General features: G+C 36.3%; 3 protein-coding genes and 1 pseudogene across 3 annotated transcripts; 2 read left to right on the top strand and 2 right to left on the bottom strand.

Moving 5' to 3' along the window:
• Positions 1-343: 343 nt before the first annotated feature.
• LOC120156692 (peroxisomal fatty acid beta-oxidation multifunctional protein AIM1-like) lies at positions 344-2053 on the bottom strand (the record flags this gene model as incomplete). Its single annotated transcript, XM_039167978.1, has 5 exons — positions 344-437; positions 566-737; positions 887-1008; positions 1339-1593; positions 1866-2053. Coding segments are annotated over 5 exons (831 nt in total), but the record flags the coding sequence as incomplete, so codon positions are not given.
• A 5334-nt stretch (positions 2054-7387) lies between these two features.
• On the top strand, positions 7388-12970 carry LOC120156691 (aspartate aminotransferase, cytoplasmic-like). The gene is made up of 5 exons (XM_039167977.1): positions 7388-7455; positions 7527-7689; positions 7764-7931; positions 12395-12516; positions 12850-12970. The coding sequence occupies exons 1-5, from the start codon at positions 7388-7390 to the stop codon at positions 12953-12955; spliced, it is 627 nt and encodes a 208-aa protein (XP_039023908.1). The 3' UTR covers positions 12956-12970.
• Positions 12971-14740: 1770 nt separating this feature from the next.
• LOC120156690 lies at positions 14741-16667 on the bottom strand (annotated as a pseudogene).
• A 4802-nt stretch (positions 16668-21469) lies between these two features.
• LOC120156689 lies at positions 21470-25759 on the top strand. Its single transcript, XM_039167976.1, has 5 exons — positions 21470-21850; positions 22154-22227; positions 22336-24042; positions 24206-24680; positions 25053-25759. The coding sequence occupies exons 3-5, from the start codon at positions 22339-22341 to the stop codon at positions 25598-25600; spliced, it is 2727 nt and encodes a 908-aa protein (XP_039023907.1). The 5' UTR covers positions 21470-21850; positions 22154-22227; positions 22336-22338; the 3' UTR covers positions 25601-25759.
• The last annotated feature ends 49 nt before the right edge of the window (positions 25760-25808 follow it).

Below are 25808 nucleotides of genomic sequence, written 5' to 3'. Positions count from 1 at the left end.
TGTTTTTAACAAATTTTTTATTACAGTAACAATGCTTTTTATCCAACCACCGTCGTTATTATCTCCGGCTTACAACTTTGCGTTTGATTTCGAAGATGGTGTTGCTTCCGCTGCAATACTCTGCAGAAAAATAAGAATGTCAATACTAAATCTAAACCCCTAAACCTCAAATATTAGACCCTAAATAAGACACGTGAGATTAAGACAAATAAATTTACTAAACTTTACACATTTTGCGTGTCAGTAATTTTTCTATATAACGTGACATATGATCACATTATTTAGTAATATAACCGCACACGTGCATGGAATTGCACAAAAAATTGCGAACCGATAAGAGATTTTAGTTCTTACTAGTGGTAAGCCTTTCATGGCACTTTCTTCCAAATATTTCGATGGTCGGCCCGACTGTATCTGCACAGAACATGATACCTCCGCTGCAACCGAAAGCGATTGTTTACGTGGGATGAGGAAATTAAACCGAATGTGACAGGTTTGTGCGAAAGTAAGTTCATTAGAGACTATTCTAGAGTTCGTGTTGAAGAGACTAAAAATTGTTAGTTACCGATAAGATGGGAAGCTCATTCCTAGTACAGATGCAACATCGAGGTCTGATGCTCGAGCAATGACACCCTCGTCCAAAACACGATATGCCTCGTTAATCGTTGGAAACAGTACCATCTCGGTAATTTCTTTGTCGGTAACTGATATAGGGAAGATATAGTGTGTCTTTTGTTCTTAACTTGCTCCCCTTTTTGTGAATATAAAATCCTTTCCCATTGCTTTCGCCTAAAACACCATAAAAAAACACCAATGATTAGAAATGCTAGACAAGAGAAAAGTATTAGAAACATGAACTGGAAGCAGGATCGAAATCCCGTTTTACCATTTCGTCCATCTTTCAACATAAGATCAGTCAGTGGAGACGTGAATATTCGATCAGGATATGCAATTTCGTATTGTTTCAGAGTTGCATTTTCTATTCTATATCCACCCAAGTCCTGAAGCCTGCAAGTATTGCAATTGAAATCATATATTATCACCATCCATTCTGAAGGCTTTTCTAAATGGATTGATTTGAAATAGAGCTTCCTAAGTAATCATGTATGATAACATATAAATCTACGCATGTGGTAGCAAATGGATTTGTACAATTTGATGTCGCTATTATCATGACAAAATCATCAATTCCATTTCGATTTGGACTTTTATGTAGTGTTTACTTCCATTTTACCCATTTTCTATCTCATAAAAGAGATCATCTATGAATTATGAAACAATACACATATCAAGCTCGAAAGTCATATAGAATACTTTGGGATTAGGAAGAAAACATACCGGAATGGACCCAAAGGAAAGCCAAAGTTCCTGATCGCTCTGTCAACTCTGAACAAGTCCACACCAAGATGCACCAAAAGTTGTGGAGCTTGCATGTATGGGAAGAATGTTCGATTAACAGCAAAGCCGGTGCAGTTACGTACCACAATGGGAACTTTCTTTATTATTTTCCCAACTGTTAAGAGATCAAGAATAACTTGTGGTGAAGTTTTATCAGTTCGTATAATCTCCAGGAGAGGCGTTATATTAGCAGGATTGTTCATCCGAGAAGCATAAAAAACAAGCCATTCAGATAAACAAAGTGGTCAAATTTTCGACATTAAAAGGACATTTTAGTGTGAATCCAACAAAATTCAGTTCATTTCAGTCAATAGCAGCATATGTTTCCTCTAAACCAGATGACAGTTTATGTAAGGCAAACCAGAGAGAAATTCATGTTAAAACGATTCATTTATGTAATACATAAGTCGAATTATTATGATGGTAAAAATAAATACCTCAGCATAAAACAAGACAAGTTTCGTAACCTGAAAAAATGAGCCCCAATGATACGATTTTGTGAGTTGGTCTTTTCTCCATTTACGTTAAGGTCAATGGTGGATGTATTTGTAGCCAAAATGCAGCAAGAAGAGCAGACCTTCTCGAGCTCCCTAAATATATCTTGTTTCAATGGAACGTCCTCAATAACTGCCTGCAAGAAGAATAAAAGAAGTAAACAGCATCAAATTGATAGTTGGGTACAAATGCACCTGATATTCTTTAAATTCTCTGATATCATAAAAAACCAAATTTACCAAGTAAAAAATTGATGCATAAAAAAATTGCAGAGATAAAACATTAATTAGTTCATCTTTATTCTAACTCAAATTTCTGGACTGATCATGTTATGTAAAAAGATAGATGGTGCCAGGTTGTTTATGCTACTTGTTGAAAGTATTGTTAAGTTCAAAGTTTGGTAAATATTTTTTTGAAAAATAATTTTTCAAAGTTTGATAGGTGTTTGTTGAAAAATGATAATGGAATAATCACAATTAATCCCTAGACTTTAGGGTATTTACAAGATTAAGTCCTTAAGCTTCAACTATAAATACCCTAGCTCATTTAGCTTCAAAACCATCCCAAAAAAATCATTTTCTTTCTCCCAATACTAGAGAGCTTTCTTGTGAGTAGTGAGTGTTTTGTAAACACCTGTAAATTTTCTCTCTTAGTAAAAGATCTGCAGCAGTCCGGAGACGTAAGCAAAATTGGCTGAACTCTGTTATCAATTTTGGGTATTATTTTTTCGCTTTTATTTTGCATTCTCACTAATCTGGTTATAGGGAAATTACTCATACTCGGTTTATTTACTAACAACTGGTAATTAGAGCTTTTGGTTGTGAATTTTGTCAATTTTTGCGAGGTTACTATTCATTACTATTCACGTGAATAGTACAATTTTGTCGGCGATACGAATTTATCGACGGAGGTGTTCTAATACACGGCGGTTCGCGAAAATTGTCAGAACGATCCAAAGAAGCCATATTCGAGTGGGAGCGATGGCTGCAGACGAAGGGATTGTGAAAATTGAAAAGTTCGATGGTGCGGACTTTGGCTTTTGGAAGATGCAGATTGAAGATTTTCTGTACCAGAAAAATCTATATCAACCTCTCTCAGGAAAGCAACCGGAGGGCATGAAGAATGAAGACTAAGCTCTTCTCGACAGACAAGCCCTCGGAGTTATCCGACTGACGTTATCCCGCAATGTTGCTTTCAACATAGCAAAGGAAAAGACCACGACGGGTCTTATGGTGGCTCTCTCCAGTATGTATGAGAAGCTATCGGACTCAAACAAAGTTCATTTGATGAAGCGATTGTTCAATTTGCGGATGACAGAAGGGGCATCAGTGGCTCAAAACCTAAATAAACTCAACACAATCATAACCCAGTTGAGTTCCGTAGAAATTGAATTCGATGATGAAGTTCGAGCTTTAATTCTCTTATTATCTCTACCAGATAGTTGGAATGCTACTGTTACAGCAGTTAGCAGCACGTCGGGAAATAGTAAATTGAAATTCGACGATGTTCGGGATCTGGTACTAAGCGAAGAAATTCGACGGAGAGAATCGGGTGAAGCATCAACCTCCTCAGCATTTCACACGGAGTCCAGAGGGAGAACTTCAGAAAGGAATTCAAATCGTGGCAGATCCAAATCCATAAGGGGAAAATCAAGAATAGGAAAGAAAGATTTTTCTTGTTATAACTGCGGCAAGAAGGGTCACTTTAAAAAGGATTGTCGAGGACCGAAGAAAAAAATCGGCGCACAGGAATATGCCAACGTGACAGAGGATACAAGTGATGTCATGATTCTAATTAAGCATCAATAGTCCGATTGAATCATGGATTTTGGATTCAGGAGCATCTTTCCACTCCACCCCTTGTCGAGAAATCATGGAGAACTATGTCAGCGGTGATTTTGGGAAGGTTCATCTAGCTGATGATGAAACCTTGAAGATCGTCAGAAAAGGAGACATCCGATTAAAGTTGTCAAACCAGACCACCTGGACGCTAAAAGGAGTAAGACATATTCCTGGCCTCAAAAGAAATTTGATTTCTGTAGAACAGCTTGATGGAGAAGGATATAGCACAACTTTTTCAGACTGTGAATGGAAGATTACCAAAGGAGCACTCGTCATTGCTCGTAGTAAGAAGACTGATACTCTCTATGTAACCTCAAATTTAGGTAATATCATTGCAGTAGCAGATGCTGATGGAAATTCAAACCTATGACACCAAAGGCTTGGCCATATGAGCGAGAAATGGATGAAGACACTTTTGTCAAAAGGGAAGCTGTCAGATCTAAAGAGTGTAGATGTCAGACTATGCAAGGATTGTATCTTTGGCAAACAAAAGAAAGTCAGTTTTGCAAAGACTGGCAAGACACCCAAGGTAGAAAAGTTAAAGTTGGTTCATACTGATGTATGGGGACCATCTCTAGTTCCATCTCTTGCAGGCTCATTATATTATGTCACCTTCATCGATGATTCTACAAGGAAGATGTGGGTTTATTTTCTGAAGAAGAAATCAGAAGTCTTTGATACCTTCAGAAAATGGAAGGTCATGGTGGAAAATGAGACTGGTTTGAAAGTCAAGCGATTGAGGTCTGACAATGGAGGAGATTACAAAAATAGAAGATTCAGAGATTTCTGCGCAAACAATGAGATCAAGATGGAGACAACAGTTCCCATAACACCGCAACAGAATAGCGTAGCAGAGCGCATGAACAGAACTCTGAATGAACGTGCCAGAAGCATGAGGATACATACTGGATTACCCAAATTTCTATGGGCTGAAACTATCAACACTGCAACTTACCTAATCAACCGTGGGCCCTCAGTTCCCATGTATGGTGGAATACCAGAGGAAATTTGGAGCAAGAAAGAAAACCTTTCACACTTAAGAGTGTTTGGTTGTATTTCTTATGCACACATAGACTCTGCTGAAAAAAGTAAACTTGATGCTAAGTCCAACAAATGTGCCTTTGTTGGTTATGGTGGTGATGAGTTCGGTTACCGATTTTGGGACTACTAAAATCGGAAGATCATCAGAAGCAGAGATGCCATTTTCAATGAGAATGTGATGTACAAAGACATGTCAACCATAGAATCAAGTAGCTCAAATATCGAAGCTGAAACAAAGGAATTTGCTGAGTTCGATGAGATTTCTTGAAATGATGTTCAGATCAGTCCTGAAGCAGTTCAAGAAGAACCAGACACACCAGAACTAAGACGCTCCTCTAGAATTCCTAAACCAACCCAACGTTATTCACCTTCTTTACACTACTTGTTGCTGAATGACAATGGTGAACCAGAGTGCTATGATGAAGCAATGCAGGTGGAGGATTCAATCAAGTGGGAGTTTTCCATGAAATATGAGATGAACTCGCTTATGTCAAATCAGATGTGGGAATTAGCTGAATTACCACCAGACAAGAAAACGCTCCATAACAAGTGGATTTACATGATCAAAGAAGAGCACGATGGGAGCAAACGCTACAAAGCAAGATTGATTATCAAAGGCTTTCAGCAAAAAGAAAGTATTAACTACAATGAAATTTTCTCTCTAGTCGTAAAATTGTCTACAATCAGACTGGTGTTGAAAATTGTAGCTGTAGAGAATTTACATCTTGAGCAGTTAGATGTAAAGACAACTTTCATTCATGGTGATTTTGAGGAAGAAATCTATATGAGACAACCAGAAGGCTTCATAGAGGCAGGCAAGAAAAACCTGATATATAGGTTGAAGAAGAGCTTGTATGGTTTAAAACAAGCTCCTAGACAGTGGTACAAGAAGTTCGATAACTTCATGAGTAGCTGTAGTTTTACCAGATGCCAAGCAGATCATTATTGCTACATCAAAAGATTCGACAACAACTTCATTATTTTATTGTTGTATGTTGATGACATGCTCATTACAGGCTCAGACATGCAAGATATCATAAACTTGAAGAAAAAATTGTCGAAGTAGTTTGCTATGAAAGATCTGAGCGCTGCAAAGCAGATTCTTGGAATGAGGATCAAGAGAGACACAAAGTCGGGGACTTTGATATTATCACAGGCTGATTACATCAACAAAATACTCTCCAGGTTCAACATGCAATATGCTAAACCAGTAAGTACACCTTTAGGTGTTCATTTTAGACTCTGCAAAGAACAAGCACCAAAGACGGAGGAAGAACGTGCACACATGGTGAAGGTGTCATATGCCTCAGCAATTAGAAGTCTGATGTATGTCATGGTTTGTACCAGACCAGATATTGCTGAAGCAGTGGGAGCTGTTAGCAGGTACATGAATAATCTGGGCAAAGTACACTAGGAAGCTGTCAAATGGATCCTCAGATATCTGCGGGGTACTACAAACAAAGCACTTTGTTTCAAAGGTGGAGATACAATATTGACAGGCTATGTAGATGTTGACTTAGCTGGAAATATTGACATCAGAATGAGCACTACAAGGTATATCTATATTCTAGGAGGTACTACAGTGAGTTGGGTTTCTCAACTACAAAAGATAGTTGCTCTCTCCACAACTGAAGCAGAATATGTTGCTGTTACGGAAGCCAGCAAGGAGATGGTTTGACTCCAAAGTTTCTTGGAAGAGTTAGGCAAGAAACAAGAAAACAATGTCTTGTATTGTGATAGTCAAAGTGCTATTCATCTAGCAAAGAATCCGTCTTTTCGTTCCAGGACAAAGCACATACAATTGAGATATCATTTTATCCGGTCTCTGCTGGAAGATGGGATTTTGAAGCTTGAAAAGATTAGTGGAGCTCAAAATCCGACAGACATGTTGACAAAGACGGTGACCACTGATAAACTGAAGTTGTGTTCAACATTAATTGACATGCTAGAATAACAGGACCAGAAATGTTGCTGCATTGATCGAGGTGTGAAGACAGATTAAAATCAGTCTTCAAGTGGGAGATTGTTAATAGTATTATTAAGTTCAAAGTTTGGCAACCAACTTTGAAAAAATGATTTTCAAAGTTTAGTAAATGTTTCTTTGAAAAATAATTTTTCAAAGTTTGGTAGATGTTTGTTGAAAAATGATAATGGAATAATCACAATTAATCCCTAGACTTTAGGGTATTTACAAGATTAAGTCCTTAAGCTTCAACTATAAATACCCTAACTCATTTAACTTCAAAATCATCCCAAAAAAATCATTTTCTTTCTCCCAATACTAGAGATATTTCTTGTGAGTAGTGAGTGTTTTGTAAACACCTGTAGTGAGTGTTTTCTCTCTTAGTAAAAGATCTGTAGCAGTCCGGAGACGTAAGCAAAATTGGCTGAAATCCATTATCAATTTTGGGTATTATTTTTTCGTTTTTATTTTACATTCTCCCTAATCTGATTATAAGGAAATTACTCGTATTTTGTTTATTTCCCAACGCTACTTGTAAAGCTAAATCCTATGTGGATTGGCTTGCAGCTTGTTGGAAATGCTAGAGGACATCACTTATGTTTTTCCTATTCACAATCTTCTTCCTGATAGCTTGAATACTCTGGTAAAAATGGCATCATGGGAAAGCAAATACCTAGTTTCAAATTGGAGTGAAATACACCCCTTCTATATACTCGAGTAAGAACAGAAAATCCCAATGTTGCTTGGACTCGGGTATAACTGTTGGGTACGAGCATTTGGGTAACAAGCTTGCTAGAAGATCTTGGAGCTGCACCAGGTGGAGCTATAGTGCTTATTCATGCCTGTGCTCATAACCCAACAGGTGTTGATCCAACTGTTGAACAGTGGGAGCAGATCCGGCAGTTGATAAGATCCAAAGGGCTATTGCCTTTCTTTGACAGTGCTTATCAGGTAATTGTCTGTTGTTATAATTTTCTGAGGTTATAGAATGGTTATTTTACAAACACTTGAATTTTGACATTCAGGGATTTGCAAGTGGTAGTTTAGATGCAGATGCACAACCTGTCCGTATGTTTGATGCAGATGCACAACCTGTCCGCATGTTTGATGCAGATGGTGGGGAATGCTTCATAGCTCAAAGTTACGCTAAAAACATGGGACTTTATGGGGAGCGTATTGGTGCTCTCAACATTGTAAGATGCTAGACTTAAAAATATTTTGAGTAAATTTCTTTCACATGACTATGGCTTCTTTCACGGGATAATAATAATGATAATAATTGTTGATAAATCGGGCAAAGTAAACGAAAGAACACAAGAATTTTAACGAGGTTCGGCAATGTGCTTACGTCCTCGGTACCTAAGCGGTGCTAAAAAAATTTTATTCAATGATAATAGGTTTAGGTTACATCTCTATTTATAATAGAAAACCCTGGTACATAATTACAAAATTAACCCTGTATCGTACCGCAAGGGCACAGCCCCCGCACCCCCAACCCACATAATCGTAACCCCCTCTACAAGACTTTCTTTGTAAGGACAGTTGATGTTCGCTTTGGTCACTCTGCTCCATCCCCTGTCCTCTTTACCGGTATATTTATGAGCCATACCTTACAAATCTCCACCTTGGCGAATATCCTGCCCCTTAGGAAACATTCAACGTGGATTGGGTTGCCTTACTTCTTTAACAACTTGAAAAAATTCAACAAGTCCAAGCAATGCTTGAACTTGTCTGTTGTAACTGGCTTGGTGAACATATCAGCGGCATTCTCATCAGTGTGTACCTTTTGAAACAAAATCTCTCCAGATGCAACCAACTCTCTGATCTTGTGAAAACGTACATCAATGTATTTAGTTCTATCACGATATACCTGATTCTTAGCTAAGTTAATAGCACTTTGATTGTTGCAGAGCAGATGAACACCCAACTCCTTCACTAAACCAGTGAGCCATAAAGCTTCTTTTGCAGCTTCAGCCGCTGCCATGTACTCAGCTTCAGTTGTAGATAGTGCCACAACAGATTGAACAGTAGACTTCCAACAAATAGCTTCTATTATCTCGTTGACTACCAAAAACAATTCCATGTCCCATAGTACCCTTTAAGTACCGAAAGATCCACTTGACTGCTTCCCAATGTTGCTTACTAGGTTTAGACATGTACTTACAAACTTGACTAACAGCATGAGCCAAATCAGGACGAGTACATACCATTGCATACATCAAGCAGCCAACAGCATTAGAATACGGAACCTTTGCCATATCTTCAGCTTCCTTATCTGTCTTAGGGCACTGTTCTGATGAGAGCTTAAAGTGGTTCGCCAATGGAGTGCTAACTGGTTTTGCGCTGCTCATCGCAAACCTTTCTAGCATTTTTTTTAACATAACCCCATTGAGATAGCCACAGTTTCCTTGAGTCTTTGTCCCTGCAAATTTCCATTCCAAGAATTTTCTTTGCAGCACCTAAATCTTTCATATCAAATTCCTGACTCAATAAAGTTTTCAAACCGATAACATCATCCATGTTCTTCGCAGCAATCAACATATCATCAACATACAGTAATAGAAAAATAAAAGAACCATCATCAAGGCTCTTAACATAGACACAACAATCATACTCACATTGGTTGTAGCCAATCTTGATCATATATTAGTCAAACCGTTTATACCACTGTCTCGGAGACTGTTTCAACCCGTACAAAGATTTCTTCAATCTGTAAACTAAATGCTCGTTTCCAAGTTGAGTGAAACCTTCAGGTTGCCGCATGTAGATCTGCTCCTCTAAATCACCATGCAAAAAAGAAGTTTTAACATCCATATGCTCTAAATACAAATCCCAACTGGCCACCAATGCAAGTACTGCTCGGATTAAAGTGTGTCTAACCACAGGAGAAAAGATTTCATCATAATCAACTCCTTTCTGCTGTGAAAAACCCTTTGCTACCAAACGAGCCTTGAATTTCTCCCCCTCTTTTTCTGTTACTACTGGTTTCTTCTTATACACCCATTTGTAACCAATCGGCTTTTTACCCTCAGGAAGGGGAACCAACTCCCATGTACGATTGTGATTCAAAGACTCCATCTCCTCAACCATGGATGCCATCCACTTGTCGTTTTCCTGACTAGTAACAACATCATGAAAAGTAACTGGATCATCACTGCTAACAATAAGTGCAAAAGAGACCAAGTCTTCAAAACCCAATCTACTCGGAGGCTTTATATTCGTCCGTCTCACCCTGTCTCTGGCGAGACTATAATCCTATAAATCATCCGTAGTGGAACCACCAGAAGTCGGTTGAGACGTTTCTGGTTTCTCAACTGGAAACTGCTCGAAATCCACCACTGTCGTGTCTTTCTTCTGTTGCAACATGGATTGTTCATCAAAAACAACATCTCTACTGATCACAATTTTCTTCGCAACTGGATCCCAGAACTTGAATCCTTTGACACCTTTCTTGTAACCCAGAAAAATACACTCCTTCAATTTTGCATCAAGTTTGGATCTCTCATCAGCAGGTACATGCACATAACTAGAACAACCAAAAATCCGTAAGTTATCAAAACTAACATCATGACCAGTCCATACCTCTTCTGCAACTTTCCCAGCCAATGATGCCCTTGGCGATCTGTTGATAAGATAACAACATCTGGCTCTTTTATTCAACGACCTGTTCATCCGTTCCGCAACACCATTCTGTTGTGGTGTCTTGCGCACTGTAAAATGTCTCTTAATCCCGTGGTCCTTACAGAAGTGTAAGAACTGTGAATCTGTGTACTCCGTACCCTTGTCAGACCGCAAACACTTGATTTTACGTCCTGTTTGGTTTTCTACCTCTCTTTTCCACAGCTTGAACTTCTCAAAAACTTCAGATTTATGTTTCAAAAAATAAACCCAAACTTTCCGTGAAAAATCATCAATAAAAGTAACATAATACCTAGATACACCCAAAGACGATGTCGTGGAAGGCCCCCATACATCAGAATGCACATAATCAAGAATCTCTTGAGTTGTGTGCTTCGCAGTCTTGAAACGGACTTTAGTTTGTTTACCAAGAACACAATACTTGCAAAAATCGAGCTTACAGCTTTTGGCACCATGCAACAGATTTCTTTTGTGTAATTCTGTCATACCACGTTCACTAAGATGAGCAAGACGCATATGCCACAGTTTTGTAGTATCATCACAGGATTCAACAGAATGAACTCCACCTGCAACGGTACTCCCTAACAATCTATAAATATTTCCTGCAATTATCTTTACTTTCATCACAGTTAAAGCACCTTTAACAATCCGAATGGTTTCCCTATCCTCATCAGCCTTAGGGATAAAACCATTCTTGTGCTAAGTGCCCAAAGAAATCAAATTCTTCTTCAAATCTGGGATATGTCGAACACCACTCAACGTCCGAACAGAGCCATCATACATCTTAATTTTGACATCACCAATACCAACAATATTGCAACATCGATCATCACCCAAATAAACAGAACCAGAATTAACCGACCTGTATGTCGAAAACCATTCCCTATTTGGCGTGATGTGATAAGAACATCCATAATCAAGAATCCACGCATCCGTCAATTGAGTCGTTGAAATAGAAAGCATATCACCCTCACTGCAATTAGAATTGTCATCCTCGACCACGTTCACAGACTTGGATGAAACATCACGCTTCTCATCAGTCTGCTTTTTCAACTTCGGACAGTCTTGCTTCATATACCATTCCTCCTTGCACTTGTAACAGTGAATTGTCTTCTTATCCCTAGATTTGGATCTGGAATTCCGTTTGCCAGACCCTGCCTTCTCTGGCTTCCGTCTACGGTCTCGATTACCCATGACATATAAGCTATCGGCTTGAGAGTTTTCCCCTGCATTCTGCTTCCGTTGGTTGTGAGCCAACAAGGCTGCAGTAATCTCCTCAACATTGATAGTCTCTTTCCCATATGTAAGAGTAGTCACCATGTGTTCGTAAGAGGGAGGCAACGAACACAACAAAATCATCGCTCTGTCTTCATCCTCAATTTTTACATCAAGCCGAGCCAAATCAGAAACGATTTGATTGAATACATTCACGTGTTGCGCCAAATCATGATCGTCCTGCATCTTCAGCCCATATAGCCGCTGCTTTAGATACATTTTTTTCGTTAAGGATTTGGACATAAATTGACTTTCCAACTTCCTCCAAATTTCGTCTGGAGACGATAGATGCATGACGTGATACATAACCTCGTCCGCCAAGCATAATCGTATGGTTCCTGCCGCTCGTTGTTGCAATTCTTCCCAATCTTCCTCCTCCATCGACGCCGGCTTTGTAGGTCGCAAAGCCTTCAGGATCCCCTGATGCGCCAACAGATCCTTCACCCTCGTTTGCCATAATCCGAAGTTACTCAAACCATCGAATTTCGTAACTTTGAATTTTGCTCCTGACATCTGATACCAATTGTTGATAAATCGGGCAAAGTAAACGAAAGAACACAAGAATTTTAACGAGGTTCGGCAATGTGCTTACGTCCTTGGTGCCTAGGCGGCGCTAGAAAATTTTTATTCAATGATAATAGGTTTAGGTTACATCTCTATTTATAATAGAAAACCCTAGTGCCTATGTCCTCTTTACCGGTATATTTATGAGCCATACCTTACAATAATAATAATTTTATAGGTCTGTAAGGCAGCTGATGTTGCAAGCAGAGTTGAGAGCCAGTTGAAGCTTGTGATTAGGCCTATGTATTCCAATCCACCACTTCATGGTGCCTCAACTGCATCCACTATCCTGAAAAATAGGTAGGTTCCTTCTTTGTGTATCCAAACTACCTGTATTTTAGAATGTTTCTGACGACAGAGAAACTAGCAACATTGCTAAAATTTCAGAAAATAGAATGATGGAAATGGCTTGTCTTAAGATTGAAGAAAATTGAATCTTAGGATTCTATAGAGAATTTCATTACTTCCCATGCCAAAGTGATATTAATCAGGGAAGGATAACATTTATCGTCAGTTTGGGTGTAATTTTTCATCTATGATTTTTTTTTGTTAGACTTTGAGCGAGGTAATCACTCAAATGAAGTGAATTCATTTGACTTCATATTTTTGTTTTAATTCTATTTTATTTTGCAGTGATATGTATAATGAGTGGAGGGTTGAATTGAAAGCAATGGCAGACAGAATTATTAGCATGTGGAAACAACTATTTGATGCTTTAACAGCTAAAGGTTTTGCTTGATCCTTTCTTTCAATGGTCTATACGTATCTGATATCTCTACCCTTCTTTGTTTACATGTAGGCTTGAGCTAAGTTTAGTATGTACGAGTCGGTAAACATTTGTTGTTCAAGTCAATAAACAAAGAGCCCTGTAGTTGTTCCTGGGCTTTGGACTCTGCTGACCTTTATATATTATTGACAAGAAGTTTTTGCGTCCCTTTCTAGTATTCTTTACTGTGTATGAATCCTTTGGTGTATTCCATAAAATCAGAAACTAAACATGTTTACTTTCACAGGTGACTGTAGTCACATTACCAAGCAGATTGGAATGTTTACTTTCACAGGATTGAACAGTGATCAAGTTGCCTTCATGACCAAAGAGTACCACATTTACATGACATCTGATGGGTAAACAGATCTATTCCTTTTTTTCTTTGAACCATTTTTATTGAAGTTGGGGATGTCTAGATGGTTGTATGCGTAGGATTTTGTTTCTAGGTCAGAAAATCATTTCTCCTCCCATTACTCTTGCATGAGTCATGATAAGATCATACACGCTAATGTGATGACTGATGAATGTGAATATCATTGAAACTTTTTCATCGACACGAAGAGAGCTTCTTTACTGCTATGATGAAGTTGTTCCTATTTTAATTTACTTGGTTTTGCATTGCTAAGTATTCTCTTCCTCCAATTCTACTTACTCTTCACTTCCGATGATCCTATGCGCACCCCACACACCATGTCAACTGTATCCCCTGAACCTGAACTTTGTTTGCATTGTGGATGATACTGCTATTTTACATGTACCTATAGAAATGGGGGGTTCCGGAGTCTGAATATTCTACGAACCACAATTCCGTTACCTACTAATACCAATTTGCAACAAGCTAAATAATGTTCATTATCTCTTTCTTTCTTTTTTGCTGGAGGATTAGTATGGCAGGTCTTAGCTTCAATACTGTCCCGCATCTTGCCGATACCATACATGCTGCAGTCACCCGTTCCTCTTAGGAAGCAAAGCTTCAAAGTATGCACCCAACTCTACCAAGTACCTTTTGGCTTTTAGCCCCATCTATGACATGACACGGCCTTTAACAAATAATCAGAATTATTAATACATTATTTATGTGTATAATTGTTGACACTTGACACGATATCATTTTATCTTATATGTTGTATTGATGAATTATTTTAAAAATAAAAATATCTTCTATTTATTATTTAATTCTAAATATTTGATTAATAAATGAATTTTTATTTTTAAATATTGTATTATCGTGGTATATAAAATAAAGTAATATTCTCTCGCTAATTACGTAGAGCAATTTGAAGGACAAAAAGTGTAATTAATGCCAAATTAATCACATATACCATATTAGAAAAATAACAATAAATATAGATATCAAATTGCGTAGTTTGTACTAGATCTTTTGGGTCTTCAACCAAAATTGGGTCGGGCATGAAAAATAATTTTATTATTTGAAAATACTAAAAATATGTTTTTATATTTTATAATAAAATTAAATAGAGATGAGGTGAGTAACAATTTGATCTATCAAGGTTATTGCCCCCATTGGAATCTTGCAAGGGGCTGAATTATTATTATTATTATATACATAAAATTAAGTTTTCTATCTATGTTTGCTCCTTTCCTTTCCCTTCCCCTAGTAAATGTAACAGTGAATATCCATCAATCTCGACCATGGGGGTACTTCTTTACGCATTTAAGTTCTCAATCCTCTCTAGGCAAGAAGCTTTCTTTGGGGTGAAACCGATGCCTATATCAACCTCAGCAGAACTCGATCTAAAAGCATCCATGTTCGACATCTCGAGATCGAGCCAGTGATGATGCTCGAGTAAGCGAATCAGCATGAAGAACGTCCTCTATTCTCGACATCACCGAGTAAGCCAAGCTTTCGAGTACCCTGGAATAGCTCTCCAGGATAGCCAGTCCAACATCCTATTGAAAAAAGTTAGAACAAGTTGATCAAACTCAGAACGCAATGAGGGAGGAGATTAAGATTTAAGAATATGATTTTATAGGTACCCTGTTTTCTTGGATCTTTGATATATCAAGTGTAGATTGTGGAAGTCCGGGAAAATGCTGCTTGAGTATGAGTAAGACGGTCGCCGCCCGCTCTTCGAATAGTTCCCTTTTCCCGACACTAACGCTTGTGCCCCATGAAGAAGACCTTGCATCTTTCTGGATCTTCTTCCTTCTCCAAATAACAACCGAGGCTTCGATCCTGTTCTTAAAGTCGAGAATTTTGTGTTCCGTCGAGAAGTCCATTGATGCGAGGAACTGTATCGGATCAAAGTACTCCACCGTGATGCTGTTATAGATCGAATCACCAAGGGTGTCTCTTCCATTCTGCATCAGACATGTTAGTACCAGAACTGCAGAAAACTATCAACTCCCTTTCATTCCTGTCGCATCGGGAGACTATTCTGCCGGTGCGACATTTAGTTCTTTCCTTTACCTTGGGTAGGGAATCGATGTAGCTTTCTGGGATTTTTATTTCTGATAGGACTTCAGCATTGATGTTCATTGCTGCTTTCAGCACTTGGTTTACAGACTCCTTTTGGTAATGCAGCCATTGTAGTTGCTTTTCCGAAAGTCCGTTTTCGGGAACCTTAACGATCGGATGCCACCATTTGTCTTCCCTTTGGCCGCTTTCCTCCCCATCAACATCATTCTTGGACACATACCAAAACTCCTTTTCTTGTCCAAAGTTGTTGAGAGTCTCCTGTGTCATTGTACAATTTGATCAGCAAAACCAAAGTGTTAAAACCTTTATCATCATTGGCTAAGGATAGAGATACTGACGATGAGCATCGCGTCGAGTTTGTGCAGGCCGGGTATATTCACTAGCATATCGGCTCGATGTCTCGTGACCATAACCTGTCTAGTCGAAACAAATCGTCGGGAGACAATTAAATTCAGTGAAATTAACTCGAGAGATTTTATGAATTGATGTGGCTACCTCCATTTCTGTTCCATCCTTAGATGTCTGTTTTGCAGGAACAAGTTCAACAATGTGATCAGCAACAGATAAGATCCAGTCCATTTCTTTTCTCCACCTTGCTTTCCTTTCTGGAGCCAAGGGCTCTAATCTCCCTTTCTCTCCAAAAATGGATGCTGCAATATAAGTGGCCACCATCAGTTCGTAACTGTCTATGTTCATCGGACTTGGGACGATTAACCGGTGCCGATATTTGTCGTAACACAGGTCTATTCACTTTCCTTTTTCTTACATTCCAATAACCGTATATATATATATATATACATATCAGACATGAATATCTACCTGCTAGATTTGTGACTGCATTTGACAAAGCCAGAGCTGAAGAAACGCCTTTTCCACCTCCTGACATATCTTCACCCAAAAGCAATTTTGCAAACCTTTCCTTCATCATCTCCATATCTGCATCAATGGCAGCTATGCTCAAAATATATGTACAATTTCATGTACCTTATTTATATATATATATAGAAAGATGCTTGAACCTGCACGCATCTCTTCTGGATTTAATGGCTCAGACTGCTCCACATCTTGCTGCTGCACCATTGAATTGTCCTCTTCATTTTTTATGTCAATACCATCGGTCATAGCGGCGGCGGTTGCGCTACCATCTAGGATGAGAATCTGATGGTTGAGCTTCGACGTTTTTGTACCTTTGAAAGACGATGAGCCACGAATGCTGCACTTGCGCGTTATTGTTCAAAGCATATCGTCGGAGTTTTTCGAATTAAGCTTCTTCTTTGTTCATAAGAACAGAAACAAAGAAGAAGAAGGAGAAGAAAATAAAATCAATAGGGTTTCTTTGATGGTGTAGAAGTTGAAGAAATAAAAGGTTCGAGTGGTTGATTATCGTTTACTGTTTTACGACAAGATACAATGAGCGGTCTGCATGTTTTCACAGACATAAATTTGAGGGTCAAATTGTAAAAAAAAAAAAAAAGAAATCAAATGTGAATTATAAACAACAAAGTGATATTGAATGGCTTTGTCTTTGTTGAGGAAAATCAACGTTGCATAATGTACGGGAAAACATACAAGTTTAACTGCTTTAACTAACTTGTCTTCCTTCCCTCTTTGCTCTAATACCATTATCTCTGTCATAAAATAATTTCAAAATTTGTTGAATAATGTCCGCTTTTTTATTATTAATAACTTATATGTGTATATGTTATTTGATACATTATCAGTAAGATGACTATATATCTTTTTAAAAAATTTAATGGTGTAATGACACTTTAACCCCTTAATTTTAATAATTTAATCATTTTAGTCTTTAAATTCTTATTGTGTTCCTTTTGACTGTTGATTTTCTTTTTCAAATATACTTAAATATGTTATCATATAATTAAAAAATTGAAAAAATATTAATTTTTCCTTGTTGAAATGTTGATATCAACTATTTTTATTTTTCTGATTTTTTTCATAAAGTAAAATAAGGATTAAATAGCTGGTGGTAATTAATAGTTTAATAAAGATAAAATAATATTATTATTTCATCATATTTGAGCTCATTTGGAAAAAAATTAAGGGAGAAAATATAATCAATTAAGTCTTTGAACTAAAAAATTGAATCAATTAAGTATTTTGATCAATTTTGATCGTTAATTTTTAATATTTTTGAGATATTACTATCATATGATACGTTATGGTTTAACATGGAATTTATATATTTTTAATGAAAATTCCAAAACATATTAAAAATTCAAAAAATTAATAAACTTATAAAAATATTATTTGACAACATCTTGATGTGATATGATATGCGACACAGATTAATCTAGCAAAAATTATTATATTTTATTGTCGATGTTGATCAAATAAATAAATTACAAAATTATAAAATATGAAAACTTAATTAAATAAAAAAAAGTAAGAGCTTTATTTTTGTTCCAATACTTCAAAAGCTTTCAGCGCCTTTAATTTCTTTTAAGAATAAAAATAATAAGAATTGTTCCTATAAAAAATCATCAATAAAAAAAATATAAAAAAAAATACTTCGCTCGGTTCAACCTTTGAACAATCAGGGAAGTCACATGTGCAATAGTTTAATATATAGCTAAGGAAAGGTGTTACAAGAAACGTTATTATTTTTTTAATATTTTCGATAAAATGCTATCTAAAATATTATTTATTCTACTGAAATATTAATATTAGACGCTACCTAAATTATTTTTTCTACCAAAAATTAGCTAGCGAAATTAACATTTTCGATAAAACAAATAATATTTTAAATAACGCTTTATCAAAAATATTAAAAAAATAATAACATTTATGATATTGTTTTTTTTAACCGTATATTTTATTACCGTACGATTATCATGAACAATCAACTTGTATCAGTTAGTCAAATTTGTCTGCCAGCAAACATTTTTAATTTAGGACCAATTCTGCTCAAACATAATGTCCAAACCTAACAAAATACTCAATTATGTACTACAATTTTGAAATTCATACTATCCTCCAAATGTCAATTACCATCTGCTCCTCTGGTAACCAATCATTTATTTATGCTTAAATGTTATATTGGGTACATACACTTTCATAAAATATTTTATTTGGTTCTTGTTCTTTTGAAATATTTAATGGAGTGTCTATATTTTGATATAATGTTCGATGTCACGCCTTCATTTTAATAAAATGTTTAATATTGTACATAATTTTGACAAATTATCTAATACAATATCCGAACTTATTATTCCATGTATTATTATGATGCTTGCCGTTAATATAATTAGTGTTAAATCTTGCATTAATATCGTTAATGGCACATTAAATATTTTAATAAAAAAAATAGTTGAATCAATTTGATATTGATTTAAGATTTATGATAAGAAAAATTCTAAACACATATTATCTTATAATCACTTCAAATCTCTCAAAAAATTATGATCGATATAATATTAATTATTAATTTATTTGAAAATATCGAATTTATTAACATTGTACCTGAAATATTAATTTGAAGGTATATTGGTCAAAATACTATGGCTCAATTAGGGATGGGCATGGGATTCAATCCCGGTTGGTTTTGACCCGACCCGATCGAGTCATTTTTTTAATATAAAAATTTCGGGTTCAGGTTCGGGTCGGATTGATTTTTTAAAGGTGATGTTTGGGTCCAGTCATACTCGAATTTTGGGTCGGGTCGGATTTTATCTCAAAAATTTGGGTCGGATTCGAGTCGGATGAAAGATATATATTTTTGGGTTGAGTCAGGTCGGGTCGAGTTGACCAAAACCTGACCCATGTCGCTCAATTAGGTTAGGAACTAAATTACAAAAATGTCCAAGAAAATGCCATGTGCATGTGCTCACTGTCCTCTTAAAGGGAGAAGAGTGATGTGAGTGTGAAGACCATTTTTCCCTGATTAAATAATATTTTGATATATACTTGGCTTTTATGAGTTGAATTATTGGCCATGTGAGGAGGACTATGTTCCGATTTTAAGGTCTAATAACATTTTAGATCAACATGAATTCGAATTTAATCAATTTAGTCTATATTCTTTAATTTTGATATTATGTATCTCGTCTTTCAGTATCAAGTTTTGACTCTGCTCTTTTTGCGAAATTCTAATTAAGGGTGTTCAAAATTATTAATTTGATATGTTGAATTCGTCGATTCAATGGTTCCCATAAAAATTACGAGTTTTTTTAATAATATCCAATATCTCCCATCTAAAATACGAATACTCGAATAATGAGTATCTAATATTCATAGATCAAGATACGAGTAATATTTTCTACTATCCAAAAATTTGAGTATCATATCTTCGAATCCTCGAAAATTTAGATACTTGTTAACGAACACATCTCATAAAATCATAGTAACTAAATATTATCGATAAATAATTTAATTAATATCATTTAAGTAATTAAATAATTTTATTAAAAAAAATTAAGAGACTAATGAATAACAACGCATGGCTTAACCAATAACCATGCAATTAAGCCAGCAGAAAAAAGAAGTGGATGGCGAGGATTCAATAGCATTTATGATTGCCACTAAAAAGGAAGTGTATACGTACATAGCAAGACCCCTGTGAATGCATTAATTTGTTCATTGTTTTCAGCTACGATACTTTTTTACCCACCAACTGCAAAAAGACCCTGTTCGAAAAAAAAGTAAATATTGAACATGGTTTTAGTATCGAATCGGTCAACGAATCGGCTGTATTACCGGTTCATTGGTTTAACCGGTTGAATCGGTTGTAAAAATTGGACGACATCATAATTATTTAAAAAATTAAATAAAAATACTAAAAATATTTAATAAAAATAAAAAAAAATTAGGTTGAACCGGTTTACGGTTCGGTCCGGTTTGAGCGGTTCAAAGCCGGTTCGAACGGTTCTTTGCGGTTCACTAGAACCGGTTCAACCTAGATAGAATGGACCGGATCAGATAGCAATTCCCGATTGAACCGATTGAACCGGCCGATCCGATCCGATTTTCAAAACACTGATATTGAATCAATTTAAGCTTCATTTAATTAAATAATATGATGGTAAAAAGTAAATATTTATTGATTTGTGTAGGAAAACACAGCTCTATCCTTTACAACGGTTAAAAACATTCATATTAACATATTCGCATCTCTTATTACAACGGTTATAAACATTCATCTCTTCTGATTTAAACAAAGAGTTGTAGTCAACTATTAGACAACCATTAACCAATGTTAAAACATTTTATCTCCGTAAAAATGTAGAAGAAGAGTAAGTGAAGGGGAGAGTTCATATAATTCTCTCGATTTTGATGGAGAGAATTTATAATGACTCTTCATAATGATGTCGGGTGTAAAATCATTATGATTATATATTAATTAGTACTTATCAAGTTAGGTGGATATGATCGACTGACAAAAGATTTATCTTTAAAAAATCACATGAATTTGTTAGAAATTATGTTAAAATATTACGACTTCTTAAGAATGTAAGACATTTAAGATAATTCTTTCGTTAAAATGCAAAGCAAATACGACAAATCCCAAAAAAATAAAAAACTCATTACCATCTTCATAAAATAATAGAATTGAACATAAAGCAGAGAAGATTCAAGATTTTCAAATAAAATAAAATATACAGGCTTAATTTTATAAATTTTTTAAAATTTAAACTTTAAATTTTAAAACAATACAATAACTCATAACTAAAATTATAAATGAATCAAATTTGAATAAATATATATAAATATTAATAATTATTTATATAAATAAAAAATAAATATAAATATGATATTTTTAAATATCTTTTATAAAAAAATTAAATTTGAATAAATAGTTTAACAAAAGAGTTTATAAATGAACATATAAATAGATTTGTTCTTAATATAAATGAATCAAATAAAATTTTGTTTAAATTTATTAATTCAAACATGAATTTTATTTATATTTAATAAACCGATAATAATATATGAAGTATGAACAGTTCACAACAAGTTAAGTGAACACCCCGTGACAGATGGTATATTTAAATCTAAAGAACAATTAAAACTTGTGAGGGAAAATGCTCAGAACAGTTACTGAGGAAGACGAAGAAGTAGTCTGCCAAAAAAAAACTTGAATTTACTGTTAACTGTCCTTTCCATCGTCGTGCTTTCCAACAGATTTCCTTTGTTTTCTTCTTTTTTTATTCCCTTTATTTCTGCAACACGCATCCGATAAGCTTACAACTAAAAGTCCCACCGCCATGAAATCACGCCGCTCACTCTGCTTCCACTTCAAGCTATCTCCTTTTCTCTTCCCTCTCATTAGACTAATCAACTAAAACTTAATTTTTTACAGATTTTTTTCCTCTTTGATTTGGAAGCAAAAGCTGAATCCCCTTCAGTTTCACACTCTCCTTTCTTCGTTGTTTTGACAACAAAGTCAATGCTCCTCACTGGCAGAAAAGGTCAGCATTCAGCTTGTAAATTCTTGGGTCTTTGTTACTTTTTAATTTTTTACATGCAGTTTTTCATCCGGGTCTTCTTTGTTCTGCCTTCTTTTGGTAAATGAGATAAAATTGAGTTGATTTGTTCATAAAAGATGGCAATTTTGGTATGAAAGATAATTCAGTAGCTAAAGTTTGAAACATTCCAAAAGAAAATGGAATATTGTTTTTTCCCCTTCATTTTCTAATGGCATTTGCTTTTGTTTATTTGGGAATGCAGCAAGTGATTTAAGGATGTTGCTTATGTTGTTTTCGTTGAATCAGGGCTGAACAATTGTTGCTGTTGTATGTTTGGGACAATCTTTGAAAAAGACTGATTATTAGTATATCAAAAGCATGTAAGAAACCATCTCATGAGAATATGTTTTAGTATTGGTGGATATTGTATTCGAGTATTTTGTAATTTTGTATGTCACTTGACATTAGAAAATGCTTTGGTTAAACAGAATATGCCTCAAGACGGTCTAAGATCAATTGTTTGCAGATCGTTTGTTGTGTGTGATGATCCGAAGGGTGTCGTAGAGTCCGCGAAGAAGATGGAGCAGAAGAACAAAGGCAGAGTATCGAGTAAGGTTGAAAGAGATGAGACAGTGTCTAACGGTGCCATGGAAGAACTTCGTTGCTCTTCTTCCAGTCAGCTGGTGGAGGTTTCTAGAGGGGCTCACAAGCTGAACCAGGTGATCAACTCGTGGTCGAGAGGAGGGATTTGGTGTGATCAGCATTCGGAAGATATAGCTAAAGATCTGTTGAAAGGAGCTCTCGAATTGCAGGATTCTTTACACGTGCTAGGGAAGTTGCAAGAAGCATCTCATTTGGCTAGGTTGAAGAAGAAAGAGAAGGAAAGATCTGATAAGGTGAGAAATGATCAATTGATTTGGAGAGTGAATTCGAGTCCAGTCTTTGAGCCGAATTCTCAGAAGGGAATCCAGAATCCGCACCTTTCAGCCGGTGCTTCTTCAAGAGATTGCATTGACGAGCTTAGGGAAGTGATTAGAGATAGCTTAGCTAGGCAAAATCTACTGCCAAACATAAATGCTGAAGAAAAGAGATGCTTTAGTTCAAGATATCCGGAATTAGCTTCAGATATCCCGTCAACAAGCTTGAGTCGGTCTTCGTCGTTTCAAACCGACAACTGTGCTTCCATGGATTCATCTGTCTGCTCGGCAGTTGAAGAGAAGAAGGCAAGAGGCCCAAGTTTGATCGCAAAGCTTATGGGCCTTGAAGAAATGCCTTCAAAATCATTGCAGACACATTCCCAGAAAGTTATGGAGAAAAAGAAGACTTTCAGTCAACAAAGACCTACCTTTGAAATTGATACGCCACAAGTTCGGAAGTCTCAATTTGTTTTACGAACAGAAGATCCGGATAAGACGCTGAAGGATGTCCTTGAGACCATGCATTTTAAAGGGCTACTAAAAAACAACTCCATCAAAGAGATTAAGCCTGATTCTTATCAATCAAGTGACTTCTTTTCCGGAAACAGGTTGATTAACAGCAGTCCACCTATTGTACTCATAAAACCACGACGTGATCCACATCTGCAACAGCAAGAGAAGTTTGAGCCAGTGTTTCAGGAGGAGAGAACCTCAAACATTGAAGCAATGCTCAAAAAGCCGAAAGTAAAAGAGGATTCTCCTTCCAAAATTTTCAAACCCGGTAATAGAGGTTTGAAATTCAGTAAAATGAGCAGAAGAGTGGAAGCAAAAGGAACTCCAGTGAAGAGACTTATCCAGCAGGAAAGTGGAAAAGACATTCAAGATAATGTGACCAGACCAGTGAAAAAGGAAGTGAAGATTAAACAAAGGCTTCCTACTAAGATGAAAAGTTTGGGTTCAATAACTCAGCCATCCGTGAAGAAAGTGGCAACTGCAAAGAACATCAACATGATACCAAAGCCTATGATAAGCAGCAGAGGACCAGTTGTCAAGGTGGTTGCAAAAGCAAAGAATTTATCAAGGTCTAAAGATCAACCCGAAGTTGTCCCTCGAAAGCCCAGTAAACCTGAGAATGCATCAAATGTTACAAAAAATAAAATTTCCCATCAATCAAGTGCAACTGCAAACTCCAACTCTGTTCGCAAACCACAAAATACAGTTCGTGGCCCCGTTGATGTGAAAAAGAGTTCAATGAAAAAGGCAGTGAGCAAGCCTACCGTAACTAAAATAACTGAGTCCTTTTAAGTTTACTTTCTGCTGTTATAATTCTAATTTCGTTAAGTAGCATATTGACATACGAGATTTAAAATGCATTTGCTACACGTATTAAGCTATGAAAATAAGATGGAACGTTACTAAATGTGGTTTACCTTCTGTGCAGATTGAAAAGTTAGAATGCAAAGGAGATAAGGTTATTTTGGAAGGAAAGAAGATTAATATTGTATCAGAAAATGATACTGTTTTGGAAGAAAAGAGTGTTGATCTTGGATCAAGCGATGACACTGTTTTGGAAGAAAAGAGAATTGATCTTGCATCCAAAAGCGATACAGTTTTGGATGAAAAGAGGACTGATCTTGCATTGAATGATGTTACCGTTTTGGAAGAAAAGAGAATTGATCTTGCATCCGAAAATGACACTGTTTTGGATGAAAAGAGGATTGGTCTTGGATCAAGTGATGATACTGTTTTGGAAGAAAAGAGAATTGATCTTGCATCCGAAAATGATACAGTTTTGGATGAAAAGAGGATTGATCTTGCATCAAATGATGATACTGTTTTGGAAGGATATAGCACTGACACCACAGACCAACTTCCTACGGAAGAGGGAACAGAACACACTGATATTCTGATTGAAGGTAAACACCTTTTTGTGACTGAAATTTTATCAAATCACAATGTTGATATTAGCCAGATGCCATTTGCTCACATTAGAGATGTAGATACATATAGAGACATCTCTGATGTTACTGCATATACAATGTCTGTCATATTTAAATAGTTACATGCTGGAATTTGCTGTTTCTCTCTTCAAATGCTTTACTTCCTCCTCGGAGTCGACCACATGGATTCCGGGACACTGTGAATCCACATTGTCCGTTGTGTTGAGATTCTTGACTTTTAACTCGGATTATTTTGCCTCGAGAGAAAAGCATGTAGCTTCAGAACAAACTTAATGACCAAAATGGGGATGCTGACTATTTCTTTTCTTTTGCTTTTTTCTCTTATAGAACAATGCTGCGAGAGTTTTGTTTGTGATGTCACTCTGGTTACTATCAATGATCAAAACAGCAGAAAATCTATCGGAGGCGATGATGATTCAATCACTCCGATTGGAGCCGACAGTGGAAGCTTCATGACAGAGACCGGTCTAAAGGCGTTGCTATTGAGCAGTCCAGCATTTAACGACACACGACTTTCCTTGGACTGTGCGAACGAAATTGTTCAACGAAAAAACCATCCTGATTCTCAACTGATCCACCTTCCCTGGTCAGGCCTGGTAGGAAATGCCAAAAGGCATATCTCTCTAGATCATTTGTTAAAGGAGACTCTCGAAGGTGTCGAAGCTCTGAGAAGCTATAGTGAACTTGCCGATGGAAACCAACCCACCGATGGCCTATTTGCAATGCTGGAAAGAGATATTAACCACAGTGAAGCTTTGAGTGGAATATGGGACTTAGGTTGGAAGAAAGGATTCTCAATGGATGACACAATTCAAGTAGTGGAAGATATAGAAAAGCAACTACTAAGAGGAATAATTGCAGAGATTTGTGCATAAATTTTGCTTGTTAAAATGGATCATCAGATCTGCAGATTCAATAACTTCAACAGATCGGTAATGCAGATCCAAAGTGTGAGCCGTTTTCTCCCATTCAAAATCATGGTTTCATTGCTGTAACTGAAAATATGTAAATGACCCAAGTTTTATTTTATTTTTAATATATGATATTTTGGCCTAAAACTTATTCAAACCGAGTTTATAAACT

Source organism: Hibiscus syriacus, unplaced genomic scaffold (assembly GCF_006381635.1).
Source record: "Hibiscus syriacus cultivar Baekdansim isolate YM2019G1 unplaced genomic scaffold, ASM638163v2 tig00111234_pilon, whole genome shotgun sequence".
NCBI lineage: Eukaryota > Viridiplantae > Streptophyta > Magnoliopsida > Malvales > Malvaceae > Hibiscus > Hibiscus syriacus.
This window is presented reverse-complemented; position numbering and strand designations above follow the sequence as displayed.

Excerpts from the sequence above, each read along its gene's own strand:
- LOC120156691 (XM_039167977.1), top strand. The coding sequence starts at position 7,388 with ATGGCATCATGGGAAAGCAAATACCTAGTTTCAAATTGGAGTGAAATA. Across the intron at positions 7,932-12,394 it reads GTATTGGTGCTCTCAACATT|GTCTGTAAGGCAGCTGATGT; the intron begins GTAAGATGCTAG and ends ATAATTTTATAG. Across the intron at positions 12,517-12,849 it reads TCCACTATCCTGAAAAATAG|TGATATGTATAATGAGTGGA; the intron begins GTAGGTTCCTTC and ends TTTATTTTGCAG.
- LOC120156689 (XM_039167976.1), top strand. The coding sequence starts at position 22,339 with ATGCCTCAAGACGGTCTAAGATCAATTGTTTGCAGATCGTTTGTTGTG. Across the intron at positions 24,043-24,205 it reads AGGCAGTGAGCAAGCCTACC|ATTGAAAAGTTAGAATGCAA; the intron begins GTAACTAAAATA and ends CCTTCTGTGCAG. Across the intron at positions 24,681-25,052 it reads CACTGATATTCTGATTGAAG|AACAATGCTGCGAGAGTTTT; the intron begins GTAAACACCTTT and ends TTTCTCTTATAG.